Source organism: Ixodes scapularis, unplaced genomic scaffold (assembly GCF_016920785.2).
Source record: "Ixodes scapularis isolate PalLabHiFi unplaced genomic scaffold, ASM1692078v2 PGA_scaffold1__304_contigs__length_218370807, whole genome shotgun sequence".
Taxonomy (NCBI): domain Eukaryota; kingdom Metazoa; phylum Arthropoda; class Arachnida; order Ixodida; family Ixodidae; genus Ixodes; species Ixodes scapularis.
In genome coordinates, this window is record NW_024609846.1 from 117,296,682 (window position 1) to 117,315,728 (window position 19,047).

General features: G+C 48.0%; 1 protein-coding gene across 5 annotated transcripts in view; it reads left to right on the forward strand.

The window, feature by feature from the left end:
• LOC8038566 (cytospin-A) overlaps positions 1 to 19,047 on the forward strand; it is a 67,600-nt gene that overhangs the window by 21,487 nt on the left and 27,066 nt on the right. For all 5 annotated transcript variants that reach the window (XM_042290898.1, XM_042290902.1, XM_042290900.1 and 2 more), the window contains exons 4-8: positions 8,364 to 8,557; positions 9,014 to 9,211; positions 9,745 to 9,905; positions 11,995 to 12,238; positions 15,478 to 15,849. In XM_042290898.1, the coding sequence (XP_042146832.1) occupies positions 8,364 to 8,557; positions 9,014 to 9,211; positions 9,745 to 9,905; positions 11,995 to 12,238; positions 15,478 to 15,849 (1,169 nt within the window). The remainder of the gene's footprint in view (positions 1 to 8,363; positions 8,558 to 9,013; positions 9,212 to 9,744; positions 9,906 to 11,994; positions 12,239 to 15,477; positions 15,850 to 19,047) is intronic.

Here is a 19,047-nt window from a genome sequence, read left to right on the forward strand (position 1 = left end):
CAATAAAGGTACTAGAGAGTTTTAGTAGATCGTTCCGATAGCCCCGATAACGATACTATGCATGCGCAAGGGAGGCGGTGGCGGAGTATCGGGTATCGTTATCGGAGTCATGGGAATGACCTACAAAAACTCTCTACTAACAGTAAACAGAATATGGAAAGTGACGCTGGCAAGCCTCCGTGGCAACAGTTAATCGAAAATCCAAACGAAGTTTATTGAAATTTGACGCGCGTGCGGGCAGCACCACACTGATTTATACATCTGCCCCTTCATTGATTTTATATTTTAATATTCTGTCAGCTGTACGGACTGTGGTAATGCCAATATTTTGAAAAGTTTTGTGTAGCCGCTTCTGTTTACACACATCTCAAAGAGTCGTAGTTTATGTTGTTGGCGTATGCAGCGTGCTCATGGTACCATAGAATGATCGAAGAAGTTAACAGAGCTCACTCTCGACCCAGTCAAATAAAAACGCCAGTTCATTGTGCTTTGCATTCGGGTGGAGAGGGTCACGTGATGCGCCGCTGGCGCGTTTTTGGTCGCGGGTGCCACAGGCAAGGGCTCAAAGGCAATTAATTACCCGAATTCGCCATAAATACCGCAGAAAGATTGCGAGATCATGATGTTGGATTAATTTGGGTTCGAAATGAGAGGTTGAAGTAAAAAAAGTCTTTCTGACAATGCTCAAAACCAGAAAGTATGTTTTGAGAAAATTTGAAATGAGAAAGGTTAAAATGAGAAAAGTCGTTTTGAGAAGGGTCCAAACCCGAAAGTTTGTTTTGAGAACGGTTTAAATGAGAAAGGGAGAAACGCGAAAGTTGTTTTGCGCTGGGTTGAAATGAGAAGGTAAAAACGAGAAGGTAGAAATGCGAAAGGGTTCAAATGAGACCCAATAAAACATGGCGTCAGAAGTGAGCCAACCTGATGATGATGTATCCTCCCGGTAACCTGCGAACGTCCAAGGTTAGCAATGGCAACATTTCAAGCTGGAGTTTCAGATTCGTCAAATGCTGACAGCGCCGATACACCCGGCCACAGCCAAGCTTCAGGTCCGCAGCTGGGATACAAAACGCCCGTGACCATGACATCGTTCCAGATTACGCCGCCGGGGCCATTTGCCTTCGCGAATCCCAATGATTGGCCTACATGGAAGAAACAATTTCTTCGCTACCACACGGCATCGGGACTGAGCGACAGGCCAGAAGCCAGCCAAGTCGACACACTAGTTTACCTGATGGGTACACAGGCTGAAGAGGTGTTCAACACGTTCAAGCTGAGTGATGCTGAACAGAAGAAGTTCGATCTAGTCCTGAGCAAGTTCGACGCCTACTTCATTCCCCGTCGGAACATTATTTCTGAAAGGGCACGTTTCAACACACAAACTCAGCAGGACGGTGAGTCCGTCAGAGATTTCGTTACGGCTTTACGTGCTCTGGCAGAGACCTGCAACTACGGAGTCCTTCGAGAGGAGCTAATCCGAGATAGGCTCGTCGTTGGCCTCAAAGACAGGAAAGTTTCTGAAAAACTGCAGCTCGATGCGGATCTAAGTTATACGAAAGCATTGACTGTGGCACGCCAACACGAGGCCGTCCATCTGCAACAAGCAGTAATGCACAAGGAGCCATTAAGCAAAGTCACCATAGACAACGTGCGGGCTGGGAAACATAGACCGTCCTCACGGAAGACCCTCGCAAAAAGCCTCGCTGGTGCATCGAGCCCTCTACCGTCAACGACTGCAAAGGTCCCAAAAGGCAAGAACCAGACAAGCTCTTGCAGCTGGTGTGGTCGCGAACGACTATCAAAGAATGCATGTCCGGCAAAAGACGCTACTTGCAGACAGTGCTCAAAGAAAGGACACTTCGCCACCGTCTGTCGGTCGGCGCCAGCTGTACGCAGCATTCAAGAGCAAGAACCAGGCTTCCTGGGTCTCACAAGCCATGGAAGGTCTCCAAACTGGGACGTCACAGTGGTCGTCAATAACATGGAAGTTGTATTTAAAGCCGACACAGGAGCGGATGAAACAGTGCTTCCAGAATGCCTTTTCCGCCATCTGTTCGAAGGTGTACAGCTCCAGCCAGCGAAACGGCCCCTCGACGGCCCCAACGGTAAGCCACTTATCGTTGTCGGCACGGCCTAGATGCACATGACTTTCAACGGACGAACAAGCATCGAAGAAGTTTACGTACTTCAGAGCCTGAAGTCACCTCTTCTAGGCAAGCCTGCCATCGAGAAGCTTGATGTTCTAACTGAACTCGCTGCACGCATCGGCGTTATCGAAAAAGGAAACGTCGAATCCGAGTACCCTGACCTCTTCCAAGGTCTAGGAACCTTGAAAGATGAAAACGACTTCAAGCTACAGCCAGAAGCTAAGCCTTTTATCGCTGACGTCTCCTCGGAGGGTACCCCTGCCGTTGTACGAGAAAACAAAGCAGGAACTTCGACGCATGCAGAACGAAGCAGTGATATCACCAGTAACGGAGCCAACATCTTGGTGCGCGCCAATGGTAGTTGTGCCAAAATCATCTGGGGCACTCCAAATTTGCGTGGACTTCACAGAACTAAACAGGTACATACTGCGAGAATGGCATCCAATACCTGCCGTGGAACACACTCTGGGTATGCTACAAGGTGCAAAAATGTTCTCCAAGATAGACACAAAGTCTGGGTTCTGCAAATCCCAATCAGCAAAAACAGCAAGCTCCTGACTACGTTCATCACGCCATTCGGACGCTTCTGCTTTTTTGCCGTTTGGCATCTCTTCCGCCCCCGAACACTTCCAGCGACGCATGGCTGAGATCCTGGAAGGTCTGGATGGAGTCGTCTGCCATATGGATGATGTACTCATCTGGGGGTCGACAAGACAGCAGCACGACCAACGACTACGACAAGTGATGGATCGTCTCAGAGCAGCCGGAGTTACCCTGAACAAGGACAAATGCGAGTTCAGCAAGCGCAGCATATCGTTTTTGGGGCACATCCTTGAAAACGACGAGGTGCGGCCCGACAGGGAAAAACGTCGTGCTATTGCCGAGATGCCCCACCCTACCTCTAAAAAAGGGCTGAGGCGCGTGACGGGGATGGCAACATATCTAGCAAGATTTGTGCCCAACATGGCCGAAGTGTTGCGGCCATTGTTGTCAATGATGTCGTCGAAGCAGAACTTCGTCTGGGAAAGCCCCCAAGAAGAAGCCTTCAAAAAGTGGAAGGCTCTCCTGTAATCGGATCCTGTACTTGGCATCTACGACCCCAACAAACAGACAGTTCTCATGGCTGATGCGTCGTCGTACGGCCTTGGTGCCGTCCTGAGACAAAAGCAGGAAAACGGACATTTCAAGGTCGTCGCGTATGCATCCAGAGTAGAGGTGTGCGAATATCAAAATCTTTCGAAGCGAATCGAATCGAATAATAAAGGTTACGAATCGAATCGAATTGAATATTTTCGAATACGAATAGTAGTTTTAAATAAGGATATATTTGAAAACAAATATTTTCTATTTGATGTGAATTAAACAAGAATGCTTAATAAAAAAACACAACTGGAATTTTTTATCAACAAACGTTTATGAAAAGGTTACTTTTATTGCAATAAGAAAAATGTCCCACATGTGACTGTTAAAAAAAAAACAGATGAAGAAAGATCAGTCAGTAAAATACTATTCCTTGTTCGAGGTTAGAGAACGTAAATGAAAGTGCAAAAGTGAAGGCGTGTCGGCAAGCCACAACGCAGTCGGAGATCATCGCGGACGAAAGGAGGCACTTGAGCGTAAACGCAAGTACACAAGCGGTGGCGGGTCCGCAAGCCGCAATACGAAGTCGATGATCGCGTCTCTACTTTGTGCGATCTCTTTTTACGCTCGTGAACGCAACCACGTGAACGTAAACGGAAGTACACAAGCGGAGGCAGGTCGACAGGCCACAGCAGAGTTTCAGATTGCGCGATCGCGCTGCGCAACCAGCGCAACTGCACTGACTATGATGCACCATCTCTTTCCGTGTGCAATAGTTCTGTCCATAGAGGGCGCCACAAAGATGCAATAAATTAAGAATATGTTTTTTTGTTTTCTTTTTTGGCGGGGGGAGGAAGTCTCACTTTTATCATTGAAAACGGGTAGAAATAAATAACAAAAGGAATACTGGCAAACTGATAAACCGGAAAATCAAGCGGAAAATAACACAAGCCAGATATCACCGATAGCCGAGGTGAGCCATATATCCATATCCGAATCCATAGCACCTTGGCTACTGTAGTCACTGTAGGTACGAAATCACGAATATATGGTTGTGCTACATTAAAAATGAATGTGGACAGGAACGTATACAAGACGTCTCGGGCGGACGCCCGAAATGTCGTGCGGTACGTCGCGACGATGCATGTGCCGTTGCTAACCGTAGTCCTTCATCTTATCTATCGCAGCGTTTGCACCACGACCACTTAGCCAACTCTGCAATCCGGACATCACGGCAAGAAAAGGACAAATCGCGCTACCGCGTGCAAATAACTTTCCAATCCTTCCTACAAAAAGAAAGAAAAAAAAAGATACTTAGGTTGGTTGTGTAGGTTTGCCAAGCTCGAAACCATACTGCGCAGTCCAAAAACAAAACAGAGAACTCGACCGCAAGTTGACACTAATCAATGAGTTCCGCGTTATTCGTAGTTTTCGAAGTATTCGAAGAACTCGAATAGTTCGAACAGCGAAAGGGCGAAGCGAATCGAATCGAATAGCAAGCATTATTCGCGAAGTATTCGAAGTTTCGAATATTCGCACACCCCTAATCCAGAGTCCTTACCGACACCGAGCGCCGCTACGCGCAAATTGAAAGGAAGGCCTCGCCCTAGTTTGGGCATGTGAAAAGTTCCGAGATTTCCTGATTGGGAGAGGTTTCCAACTCGAAACTGACCACAAACCCCTGGTTTCAATTTTCGGATCCAAAACACTCGACGACTTAACGCCACGGCTCCAGAGGATGCGAATGCGTCTCATGAGATACACCTATACCATTTCCTACGTTCTAGGAAAGGATCTCACCGCGGCCGACGCCCTGTCTAGGTCTCCAGTTCAACGGCCTGGAACGACGGAGCTTGCCGAGGAGATCCGAGGCTTCGTAGACCACGTGACGTCATCTCTGCCGGTGACTCCGCCAAGCCTTAAGCAAATCTCTGCTGAGCAGAAAGTGGACAAGGAATGCCAACGTATCAGCGAATTTTGTGCGATTGGATGGCCAAGTCGCCGAGATATAGGAGCCGACCTTAAAGACTACAAGATTCACAGATCCGACATTGCTATGGGCGGAGACGTCCTGATGTGCGGAACCAGGATCCTCATTCCTCAAAGATTCCGAAAGTCAGTCCTCGTCCAACTTCATGAAGGACATTTCGGCATAGAAAAGTGCCGAGCAAGAGCCAGAAGTTCTGTATGGTGGCCCAACATCGACGCAGATGTGGAAAATCTTGTTAGAAAGTGCCACATCTGCCTAAAACACAGCCGAAACAGAGAAATGCCACTGAAGCCGATGGAGTTCCCTGAAAGACCATGGCAACAGGTGGGAATGGATTTCTTTTACCTCAGTGGTCAGTGGTGGCTGATAGTGGTTGACTACTACTCGCGTTACCCAGAGCTAGTCCGCCTGAGCAGCCTTACCGGAGCCGCGATAGCCAACCACTGCAAGTCTCTTTTCGCCAGACATGGCATTCTGGAAGTGGTTATTTCAGATAACGGACCACAGTTTTTTAAGACATGCCATTCTGAATTTTCGAAGTTTGCACAAGAGTATAACTTCCGCCATGTGACCTCGAGTCCGCACTACCCTCAGAGCGACGGGCTCGCCGAAGCGGCGGTAAAAATAATAAAAGGGTCCTTAGACAAATCAAAAGATCCCTACGAGACACTGCTTGCATATAGGACAAGCCCCCTCAAGGACGGGTACAGCCCCTCCGAGAGTCTTCGAGAGTCCCAGTGGCCTCCGAGAGTCTTCGTCCTCATACTCCCGACGAGAAACAGCTGAGGCTATTCGAGAGAGAAACTCGTCGAAAACAGAAGCAAGACTTCGATCGGCGTCACGGTGTCTGGGACCTGTCCCCACTAAAAGATGGTACACACGTCTGACTGGTAGACCTCCAGCGCCAAGGCGTCGTCAGTGGTCAAGCTGATGAGCCCAGATCCTACTGGGTAGAAACTGAGAGAGAGTCCGTACGCCGTAACCGCACTCACTTAGTACCGCTTCCGGAGCAGTCTTCGCCTGCTATGGATGACAGTGGAGACACATCTACAAGCACTAAAGTCCCTACATCGTGTTACGACCCAACACACGAGCACACTAGGAGTGGGAGGTGCATAATTCCTCCAAAACGTTTTCAGCCATCGTGAAGAGAGCTTTGGAGCAATTCATGTGTCCAGAGCTGTGAACTCGCGGAACTCAAGAAAGACTTGTAGAACTGTATACAGTCCAGCTATGTTCCCTCTATTCTAAGAAAGGGGGATGTTGGATATAGCATGTCCGAGTTCACGCGTGTAAGAAAAAGACGTCGAGGTTGTTCACGCACGGTGAGACTCTCGCGGGCTTGTGTATGGCTTGGCATGGCGGACTGGTTGGTGTCCTTTTTGTACATGCGTTGCTGACCTTAGTGTAAGATAAACCCTTTTGTCCTGCTAGTCCGCAGCGACTATGTCTCTTTCATTCTGCGCCCCGCAGAATAAAACAAGTGGAAGGTATACCTTTTCTCCCTTCTCCCCTCCTCATCCTCCCTGCTACTCCTCCCTCTTCCTCTTCCTCGTCCCCTCATCCTTCAAGCTCCTCCCCTCCTCATCCTCCCTGCTACACCTCCCTCTTCCTCCTCCTCATTCCCTGATCCTTGAAGCTCCTCCCCTCATCCTCCTCCCTCCCCGTCCCCCTCCTCCTCCTCTCCTCCCGCCCCTCCCCACGCGGTGAATTATGGGAAATGTCCCATAATGCACCGCGCAGTTACTCCGACGGCGACGCCGCTCAAGCCAGAAATGGGTGCCTAAGAGCTGCGCTCTAAAAAACATATTTGATAAATTTTTTTAAGTGGACATAGCGCCCTTCACGTGGCATATAAAATGTTCCGAAATAATGACTTAGGTCTTGCATATGGATATCATTTTCAATCATCCATCTTTTCAAGGGTCCGTTGGGTTCTAAAAAGAAGTACCATAGTATTCCGAGAGATGCCCCACACCCAAAAGATAAACCCACCCATATTTTTGTCATCATTTGCTATTTTTTATTTTTCAAAAAACACCCGAAAGATAGCCTATTTCTAGTAATGCAGGGTCCTGGCCAATGGTGTCCTCGATAGAAATGGCGTTGCTTAGCCGCGGAAAAAGATAAGCAAACATTGCTGACTGGGAATGACACTCACAAGTTTTGCAGGTTGCAGAGTCTAAAACTAGCACTTCTCAACTTTCCTTTTTATAGCACACCGAAAGTTAGCCCACTCCTTATTTTCGCCCGATTTGCTTTCACTTTCAGGAGGGCTTTCCTCCCTCGTGATATTACGATAGGAGTGTAAGGAAAGGACTATAACCGCTCTGTGCCCGCTCGCATCCATTTATCCCAGAACGACAGATTCTTCGGGTGCGCTGGCCCACGAGCTCGTGCTCTTATGGGCTCTCGTCTTCTTCTAATATTCAACAAGGAGCATACAACAACTCTTCGCAGTGGCTTCTCCGAACTCGCGTCCATCCTTTAGGTTCTCTGAGTAACCTGATTGGCTGCCTCCTAATGTCGCCAGCACGCATCTGGTGCTTTAGTTTGTCCTTAGAAAAATATTTATCATGGTGTGACGAAAAAATTGCAGACCAGGTGATGTGAGGGCTGTGGTGGCTACAAGTGCTTGCAATACAGTCAATTGCACTCTCACACTAATGTACAAACCAGGGTCTGAGGGGACTGGAGCTGTCATGAAGTACACCTCTTTCAAGCAATCTGCTGAGGAACTTTTCTCTTTCATCTCGTCGGTAGTTTCACTGTTCACACTCTTTGTGTCATTACCGCTTTGCATTAGTTTTCAATTCATTCGTCACGTGCTGTCGGGCGTACTTGCCATTTCCCCCGGTGGCAACCTGCAACCAGAGTCCGCCCGGAAAACTTTCTGCCGTGTTTCAAGAACCAAAGGACGAAGAAAAAAAAAACAGCCATTAGCTTTGTGGCCTACCGTAGTCACGATTTCTTGGGTGCGTGCTGTCCACATGTACCCAGGAACCGGCTTTTACGTGAGTGCGGTGTAGAGTAGGGGGGGGGGGGCGGGGGGGGGGGGGGGGGGGGGGGGGCAGCCCCGTACCGGGTCTTTCGAGTCGGCGCTCATCTCGCCAGGCTTGACCCCTGTCCGGGCTGCGTCCTCCCAGGGTTGTGCCAGGCACCGACGGTGGCCACCCAGACGCCGGAGTGCGGCAGCGGGGAGAAGGCGTCGCCCACGACGATCCTGCAGCAGGAGCGGGAAAAGGCCCTACTGGAGCAGCAAGTTTCCGAGCTGGTGCGCAACGCCGAGAGCAAGAAGGCTGAGATCGCCACCTTGCGCATGGAGATCAAGCACCTTAAGGTGGGTCTTCCCCGCCCCACCCGGCACCCTCGGCTTCCTGGACGAGGGCAATCCGTTTCGCCAAGCTGCCTCTTGTGACTGGGAACTCTCGTACGGTCGCCGAAGGGGTGAGAATGGCAGGGAGGAGCTTCTGTTGTCCCGCCTCTGGCACGAGCTTTTTGACGACGCTTCGGCGTTTCGTGCACTCCAATCGCGCGCGGATCCAAAGCAAGTTTGGAGGCCGGGCGTTTGAAAAGCACACCTTGCTGTTCTTTTTCTGTCAGTAACTGTAGCATCTGAGGAGACGAGGGAGAGCAGTGCCTTTTTGTATGAGAAGGGGGCGACGGTCGGGTTTGCTCAGACATTACTTCGTTGCGCTCTGTCATGTCTTTTGGATCAAAGATATTTCTAACACATGTGAAACCAGGACGGTTTAAATGGGTGCCTTGAAAGAAATGCTGTGGCCGTGCAATGCAGGAGGACCGTGCGTCGGGAGACAGGTGGCAGCTGGAGGCCCTGCAGGAGGAGAACCGGCGCCTGCGGGACAAGTTGCTCCAGATGGGGGCCCCCATTGAGCAGAGCCCCCTGTCCGATTCGGACAAGGAGCAGCTGCTCCTCGGGCGCTCCGCTTCGGGCTCCATGGCCAGCCTGGACGGAGTTGCAGTCAGGGAGCAGGTGGGTGCGATTACAATACCTGGAGGGCGTCCCCAACTGGCGCGCTTACCGCGGCCTTATGAGTGGTCTCTCTTGATTTCCACCCGACGATGTCGTGCTGTGGCCTTCCGCGATTCTGGCGGCTACCCGCCGCGGGTTGCTTTGTAGCTAGATGGCCCGCAGAAACTTTGGCAGACGCGAGACGGGATGCCGCGACGACGGCGACCCTGGCATCGGCCCGCTTTTTTGGTGGCGTTCCTATGGCCTACCGCCGAGATTGTGACGTCTGGCAACATGGCACTCCAACTTTTATTGTCATTTGTTGCCACTTTGGGACTGCTATGGAAGCATGGGCAGGATGGGACGCTAAATCCGTCTGTCGCAGACGCCTTGCAGGCACCGTAATCAATCTATGCATTGTGCAAAGATACGAGAAATGGAATATTTATGTGTATCACCAGAGATCTTGTATGGCAGTTGGTTTTCGTTCGAGCGTGGTTCAGACGCCCCGTAGACGCACCCGCACTCTCCTGTCCCCGCTGTGGCACCTGCAGGCCAAGTCTACGGAAGGGGCTTTGTCGGACGCAGACGTGGGGGATTCGTCTCCCGGGGGCGCCCGGCTGGAGTGGGACAAGGCCAGCACGAGCAGCCTGAGCGAGATGTCGGTGGCCTGCCTCCAGGACCGCATCATGCAGATGGAGGAGACGCACTACAGGTTAGGTCCCCTGCACGGGCACACACCTATACTCACTCTTCCACTAACACATGCACGCTCACTCACTCTCGCACTCACTTTCTCTCACACCTCCTCTTACACTCACTCTCACACTATTCTCGTTCCTTCACTCGCACCCTCTCTCTTTCATTCTCTCATACTCATACTCACTTACTTTCACATACTCTCTCGTACTCACTCACACACTTGCTCTCTCTTTCTTTCCCTCACACACACTTACTGCCTCACTCACCCTCTCACTCTTTCACACACTCATTTACATACTCACTCATTCACACGTCGACTTAACGCTCACTTACTCTCACACCCATTCACATACTCATTTACACACTCACTCATTCACACACTCATTTACACACTCACTCCTTCACACACTCATTTACACATTCACTCATTCACACACTCATTCATTTACACGCTCACTCACTCTGACACCCATTCACATACTCATTTACATGCTCGCTCATTCACACTCATTTATGTGCTCTCACACTCAAAGCCATTCAAACGCTCATTCACATGCTCACTCATTCACACACTCATTTACACATTCACTCATTCACACACTTATTTGCTCACTCACTCTCTCTCTCTCACCCATTCACACACTCATTTGCACACTCACTCATTCACACTCTCATTTACATGCTCATGCACTCTCACACACATTCAAACACTCATTTACATGCTCACTCATTTACACATTCACTCATTTAGACACTCATTTACACATTCATTCATTTACACACTCACTCACTCTCACATCCATTCACACACTCATTTACATGCTCACTGATTCAAACACCGATTTGCACACTCGCTCACTCTCACACTGATTCACGCACTCATATACACGCTCACTTTTTCACACACTTATTTACATGCTCACTCACATGCTCCCACACTCTCATACCCATTCACGCACTCATTTACATGCTCACTCATTCACACACCCATTTACACATTCACTCATTCACACACTCCTTTTCACGTTCACTCACTCTCTCACCCATTCACACACTCATTTACATGCTCACACACTCATTTACATACCGCTCATTCACACTCATTTACACGCTCACTCATTCTCACACCCATTCACATGCTCACTCAGCCGCACACTCGCTCGGTCAATCATTCACTCACACACTTTTTTTCTCTGTCTCCCTTTCTCAGGGGGCATTCTGCAACATGCACCAGCCTTTCTGACTTTAAATGGGGATGCTGGCACGAGCTGCGCCAGTCCTAAAGCGTAGGGTAGGCTCGATCAGTGTGAATCACGAGTCGGGGGTTGCGCAGCACATCAACCAAACCCTCAGGGAGGGGGGGGGAGAGTGCCGAAACGCGCGGATAGTGAAGTAGGTGCGGGGGTTGCCCTGGGGTTCACTAGATCCGCCGTACGAGCTGTGCCTAGAACAGTGGCACTCGATTCCTTGATTTTCTCGTGGACGGTGCCATTTTGGTGCTTGGCGCAGAGCTTTTGCAGCTGGCGATCGTTACGACTCAAAAATGCGGCTTCCCGAGCTCGACGTACGGCGTCGGAAAGCTCGGGCGATACCGTTTAGCTTTGTCACGGTCCGTTTTACTAACACTTTTGGGGGACGGAAAAGCGATTCCGGATAGAGCTACAGACGATTGGCAATAACGATTTTAAGTAGCAAGATGGCTGGTGTATCGTAAAGACGCTTGAGGGCTTTGGGGAGCTTCCTGGGGGCCCCAAAGCCCTTGGCCGTCAATCGAGCCAAGCTACAAAACTAAATTTGTTTATTGATGCCAGCTTCCCACGAAGCTAAATAGACCAAACCAAGCGTGCCAAGCGAGTAGAGTTGATTATTTTCCATTTCAGAACGTCAAACATGGATTCTATGCGCTCAATTTTTTTCACTTACCCTATTGGAATTGTAATCGTCCAATACCCCCTGCCCCCCATGGATGGGGTCTTTTGTCTGTTCTGCCGATCCGGAAGAAGTCCCGGAAACATCAATAGTCGAGAACCGTTGCTCTGAAGCGTGGCTTATTCAGGTTCTACCGGAGCCCGAGGCATGTAGCCTTCCGTCTTCCGTTGCAGCACCAACGAGGAGCTGCAGGCGACGCTGCAGGAGCTGACGGATTTGCAGGACCAGCTGACAGACCTGCAGCTGGAGAACGAGCGTTGCGGGGACGAGAAGTCCCTGCTGCTGGAGTCTCTCTGCTCTCAGACGGAGAAACTGGAGGAGTGCCGCTCCCAGAACGAGCACCTGCGGGTGCTGCTCTTCCAGCAGGCCTGCCCCCGGGAGCAGCCCAGGGAGCACCACTACGTCGAGCTGCTCAAGGCAAGCAGCCCCGCATGCCGTTCTTGTCGAGCGTCAGTTGGTCGACCGGTTTCGCTAAGTGTTGGGTGCGTGCGTGACGCCACCATGACGGTAGTCCACAGGAGACGGGCGGCGGCACACAAGATTCTGCTCGTGCGGTCCAGCAGTGGGGTATTGGCGGTTTCCACGATGCATGTTGGCAGTGTAGCGTAATGAAGCTGGCTGGTGAGCTTGGTCTAGGCATCCCGTTTCGTTGGCTGGGGTCCGATTGCGGTCCCAGGCGAGAGCAAGGGCTTTCTTAGCTGCAAATGGACCTTCGCTTCGCAGCTTTCTGCTTGGTCTATGAAAGCCCAGCCAGAAATTTTTGACCGGTTTACCCGTTCGCGAGATCACGATTGGGCAGTATTTTGGCGAGAACTTCTCAGAATGGATAATTGGGCAATTTGTTTGTGCCATATATTGCCACATATAAGTCAAGCTTTCAAGGCTTGGGTATCTCAGATCAGGGTATCTCAAAAATATATATCTAAAGATCTACAGGGTGTTCGTTGCAACTTTAGCCAAGCTTTAAAAATATTTTGGTGCATTTTATTAACACAAAACCAAAGGAATAAGTTTATTCATTGTTTGGAGCAAGTCAGCCTATTTTTCGTATTATTCCCAATGAACTAATTATTTAAGATTAATTATAGAACTTTTGAAATATTAAATTTATAGCAAAAGTTTTAATGACAAAGTTGTTGAGTGACCTCAGAAACATCCAATTACCTCGAACACTTAGTTTTTCTGGCCTTCAAAAAAAAAAAGCCCACGAATTACGAAAATGACATGTGACTTTGCGCTTGAGAGCCTTGTATTTGCAGCGCTCTCAGCCATGGCTTGAATAGACTAGGGCCACATGCTGAATAGAAGACTGTTGACAGGGCGTTGTTTAAATATTCGCGTTTTTGCACATTTTTTTTAATAATTCGCTAGTTCGATGCCCTGAAAAACGAACCATGTTAGAGGTTTCTTGATAAGAACCACTGAATTGGATGTTTCTGAGTCTGCAACTTTGTCATTGAAACTTTTGCTCTAAATTGAATATTTTAAAATTTTATTAATTGATGCTAATTAATTAGTCAATTGGTCAAAGTATGAAGAATAGCCTGACTTGCTCCAAACAATGAACAAAGTTATTCCTTTTGTTTTTTTCTCCCTCAAATGCAACAAAATATTTTTAAACCAATAATACTTTTAATGTGAAACACCCCATAGATATATATATATATGTAAAAATAATTTTTTTGGAGGAAGGGGGGGGGGGGGGGGGCTTAGAATTTGGGGGTGTTTAGGCCTATATTTGGAGTCAGCCTGCATGCAAAAAATATACATATTCATCTTGAATCGGTGCAACTAGGCACGGTCGTCCAGTCTCTCTCTCCGTCCGTGTCTAGTTACGTAGTTTCAAGATAACTTCTCACTGGCGGGCAAATAGTGAGAGAGGTTTTGCAGCATCTGATATGTCTTTCCCGGGCGCTCCTTTATTTACCGTTTGATGTCGGTTTCTGAACAGCAGCCTAAAAAGTCTAGGCTTGCTCAGCAAGTGTGGGTTGTCAATCGCTTTGCACGTGAAATAGCAAATGATCGCGGTTCCAACCTGCATCTCTTGTCACTTCGCCGCGGCACTCGGTTCGTAGCGAACAATTCACTTCCCTCTTTTTTTTTTGTTAGCAGGTGACATAAGTTGTTTTCTTTAATTTTGTCTGTGAACGACACTTCATGGCAGACAGACATTTAGCACGCAAACCCTCTGCTACCAATTTCTTTGCTAATTTTTTAAAAGGGAAAGTATTCCTCGCCCTCGCGGTGACCAAGTCGGACCGCAACAGCGGTGGTTTTCGGGGCCCATTTCCTTAGGGATTTCACAGTTTCTGTGTTCAGTTGTTCAATCCTCACATTCGTAGAAGGAAAGAGAAGTAAAAGCTTAGAATCGGGCTACTTTCCTAACCAGCACGGGGAGCGAGGGTGGGTGGCTACTTCTGTTATCATCCATGCTTTAAAAGTCCATGACAAATTTTAAACAATGTCAAAAAAAAAGAAATACAGCTTTGGCTCATAATGGTGACGGGCAAACGAGCTCACTGGTCAGTTTGGAAGGGCAGCCAATGTTTCAATAAGATGCTTAGCTTGTGACTTGTTCGGCTTCAGAACGGCAAGAATGGCAGGTGCCAGTCCGAGACTTTTAAGGGCATTGGTTGGGTTTTGGAGTTGTAACAAATCCTCGTTTGTTGTCGACTTTTACGGTTTATCTGGCGTAAAACCGTTCCAGTTGATTGCATAGATCAGGGGTTATCAAACTTCTCCATTTCGAGAAACACCCATCTCTCTTCACTGGTAGCCAAGGAACCCGGCCCAGTCTTGACATTGGCCTAGTGAAACAGTGCAGAAGCCTACTGAACTTGTAAACAATAGTGCAGATAGTAGGGATTGTTAGGCACATAGTTATGCACGATTGGACATATCAGATCTGCTTAAACAGTGCTTAAACTGAAAAAAACAAACAAAAAACCTTAGGACTAGGTACGGTCGAGGAAATTAGAGGGCTCGGGGAACTCCAGGGAGTACTTGGGGAATCCCTGGGCTCCTAGGAACCCAGGGGTCTTTTGAGATATTCCCAGGCGTTCTCAAGCTCCCAAGTTTTTTTTACGACCGTTCCTGCCCCTAAGTAAACAGGTTTTCCAGTTTGAGCACTACTTTACCAGACCGGAGATATTCGCTACTACGTGACTCGGTACCAAACAGTCCCTCGTGTGTGCACTATTGTTTACAAGGGTCTTGTACCGCCTTCATACGTCAATGCCAAGACAGGGAGGGGTTAGTCGGCTGCCATCCGAGGCAGATAGGGGTTCCTCGCGATGGAAAACGTTTGAGGACCATCAGGGGCGAATCTGGGGGGGGGGGGGGGGGGGTTATGGGCTTCAGCCTTACCCCCCACCCTCCCCCCTAAAATTCAGCCGACCCTATGATATACACGTGCATTTTGACCCCTTCCCGTTCCCCCCCTCCACACCCCAAGTCATGGACATCCCAGCCACCTCAGCCCCCCTCGAAAAAAGTTTCTGGCTACGCCACTGCCTGGCATACACCGCCAGGCTCTTCAAGCTAGAATAACGAATGCAATGCAGCACAAAAGCACCGACAATCACGTTGTGAATTGTGTCTTCCTGTTCTTGTCTGCCCCCCCCCCCCCCCCCCCCCCCCCCCCGTGTACCCTGCAGAAGAGCCACGAGGAGCAGCAGTGCCTGCGTGGGCGTGTGGAGCAGCTAGAGTCTGCCTTGGAGGGTGCCAACCGGGAGGCCCAGGACCACCAGCGGGACCTGGGCAGCCTGGCACACAGGGTGTCCCTGTTGCAGGCAGCCCTGGATGCCACCCACCCGCCTCTGTTGGGGGGTGGGGGTGGCACCCGTCCACCTTCCCGCTCCACGGAGGACGAGCAGCAGCAAAGGAAGAGGGCGGAGGAGGAGGAGGAGGAGGAGCGGCAGAGGGAGCAGGGACTGCAGGAGCAACTGGCCCTTGCCCAGAGGGAGGCCACCCGCCTGTCGGAGCTGCTCAGTCAGGTGCAGGATGAGACGCAGGCTGCACACGCACAGGTGGGTGGGTAAACGGGACGGGGAGGGAGGACGCTCCTTTAGCATTGATTTCCCGCTCTTAAACACAAGTTCTTTGCCATTGTGGGGGAAGGGGGATTAGCGGCCAAGTGTGTGAGTTAATACGTCGCAGCTCGGAGCATGTGAAGTGAAAGCTGGCACTGCAGAAATTGGGGATTGTGGTCTCAATCCTCACCCCTGCTCCTTTCAGTCTGGATGAGCATTGTACCGGCACGCTGGCATGTGTCACTCTGCATGATGCATGTTGAAGACCCCAGGCTAGCGGTTGTGCTGTGCTAGCAAAATTCCTCATCTACACTGGGGCTGACTAATGTCTTGCCGTCTAAAGCACAACACAATTGCTTTCTTGTTGTTAGGTTGTTTGGAGTCACCCTTTGCCTGTGTAGGCTCTAAGGGACCACCCTCCACGTGAGTTCCTTGCCATTGGGTTGTGGGTTCCACCTTTCTTCACCTAAGCGAGTTCTTGGAGGCCACCTTTCTCTGAGTTTCTTGCCATTAAATTGTCTTTTTGATTTGCAGCGGTTACTGGAATGCACACTCTGTTTTGCAAACATCTGCAATGCTAACGAAGGCACAGGAGTGAGTGTGCGACTTTGGAAGATACCTGAAGGAGAGACATGGGTCTTTGGTGCCAAAAAAATCCCTAAAAAGCAGTTTTTTTTTTTTTTTTGGAAAATGGCATTTTTGTAATTTACTCTATTAGTCTTCTGATCTGTCAAGTTTTCTTTAACTTTAAGGTTAATAGCTGAGCCATAATATCACTTTATAATATCTATCTGGGCTGAAATTGTGCTGAAGTCGATGCAACAACAGTTTCTCAAAACACAAATTTTGGACTCTGCAAAGTCACATCTAAGCACCAGGGCAGAGAGTAATAGAACTTTTTTTTAGCAACATGTAGCTTAAAGGGATGCTGAACCGAAATGTGAATTCCACAAAATAATGACTCAGAAGCGTTGAACGGGAGGCTATGAACCCCAAACCAGCACTATACTTCGATAACCCAAAATTGTAGGCTGTATTTTTGGAAAAGAAGGGTCCAATATAGGACTATGATGTCATGATCCTCGTGGAACAGTTGAGGATGAGGGGAAGTTGCCTCGCTTCGGTTCACCTGCTCGAGGGGACAAAGCAAAGAGGAAAGGGAATGGGCATCGTGACGTGAGATATCTCGTCGGCCTCACCGACCGTGTTCAATCGCGCACTTCTTTTCCAAAAATACGGCCAACCGTTGGAGATATTGCTGTATGAGTGATGTTTTTGGGTTTTGCAGCATCCCGCCTGTCGCTCCAGCCTCGTTTTGTGAGCTCCAAATTTCGGTTCAATGTCCCTTTAAAGGATGGGGGACACTACCCAAAAAAGTGAATTTTTGAATCACTTGTCTGATTTAGTTGACATTTACAGGGCTTGTTTCTGTTGATGTTGAGAACATTTCTGCCAGATTTTGTTAACCTGGGTGAAGTACAAAAAAAAATTGCAAATGTTTAAAGATGAAAGTGAGCGTGTCTGCATAGAAAATTTTTAAAATACTTAAAAATCTGTCGTTTTCATGTGTTATATTGCTTTAGGACAGTCCAGAGCAGATAGCTCTGGAGCTATATTTCTATATTATACCATCTTTCATGACAAAAAAGCCACACAAACTCAAATACTGTTCTTTAGATTTCCATTCTTTGTCCAAAATTTTCATTCTTGAGCGTGAAAAATGACAAAAATAAAAAAATACAGGCTCATAGCTATCTTTTCCTTTTAATTTCACTCTAGAAGAACTCATAAAAATTAATCCAAGTTACATAATAAAACAATAGTTTTCCTAAAGCGAAATTTATGCCAAAAAGTGGAAGGGAGAAAATTGTGTTCAAAGTGTTCTAATTCCTGCCTTTTTTTAGTATCGGAGGATCGAAAGTTATTTATAAAAAATTAACTATGCAGTGTAAACTAATGAAACTTTCTGGGAATACTCTCTAGGTGTTGGCGGATGTAAATATGACATTTTTTTAAAATCAACTTTTTTTGCCGAAATTATTTTTTCTGGGTAGTGTCCCCCCTTAATGTACAAAGCATACAATGTTGGAAGCAGGTTTTTCAATATGGGTATAGGAAAATTTTCAACTGAACTATTTTTTTATTGCTTGGTAGCTACACATTGAACTCTGAACTTCAATGTGTTGGAAAGTGACTAATAACTATTCAATCTAACAATTGCTTCCAACATTGCATTTTTCTATGATTTGTAATATCTACCCATGTGAAGCATGATTTTGTTTTCCTTATAATTTTTCACTATTGTTTTTGGAGAAAAAAAAAAAGGTCAGTTAATTATAATTAACCTAAGAACTAATCTACCAATTTAAAAAAATACCAGATATCTGTAACCAGCAAAAGAACTCTGAACAAGCTTGCGCTATTTTATTGGGTTTGGTCAAAAAAAAAGGAAGAGAGCTCCAATTAAGACCAGTGATCCCCCTTAAATGCTCAAGTTCTCGTACGAACAAAAGCATTCTGGTGAACTGATGTCGTTTGCCTGTGCCTTCGTATGTACTGTAGACATTTGAGGGGATGGACTATAGCTTTAGAGTGCCCAACTGCCATTCTGTTGCGCTATGGGCAGACTGCATATAGCGCCACTCTACTCCTATGGCAGGCATTTTGTGTTTGCTAAACAAGCAAGTGTTATGGCAGTTCTTTTGTGCGTGTGATGTTCTTTTTTTAATGCTATGAGTGTTCCTTTGAAGCATCTGTCACAATCAGTGCGAACTATTTAAAACAACAAGTCTGTTTGTTTACGCTTAAAGTTCTGAGCTGATCGAGACCTAGTGCGGACAAGTTTTCAAGTTAGGCAGGCCAACAAATGTATTTTCCAGTTTATACCAGTTTTTGAATTATAGGAACTAATTCAGCCAGTTTAGGATATTCAAATTGCCCCAATTGTTCCTGAATTGTGGGGGATATCCCCCCCAATTCAGAAACAATTGGGGCCATTCAGTTTGCCCAAACGCCTCCGAAAATTTGTTTTACGTTGAGCTCCGTGGACTCCTCGACTACAGGTGTGATTCTGGAACAAGATTCCGGGTTTTAAAAAACTCAGAAAGTGCCTTTTTACAACTGCTGCCGGGTTTTTTAAACAAAGATGAAAAGCACCTCTTTCATTTTCTCTTGGGCAGTTGCCAAAGGCCCAGG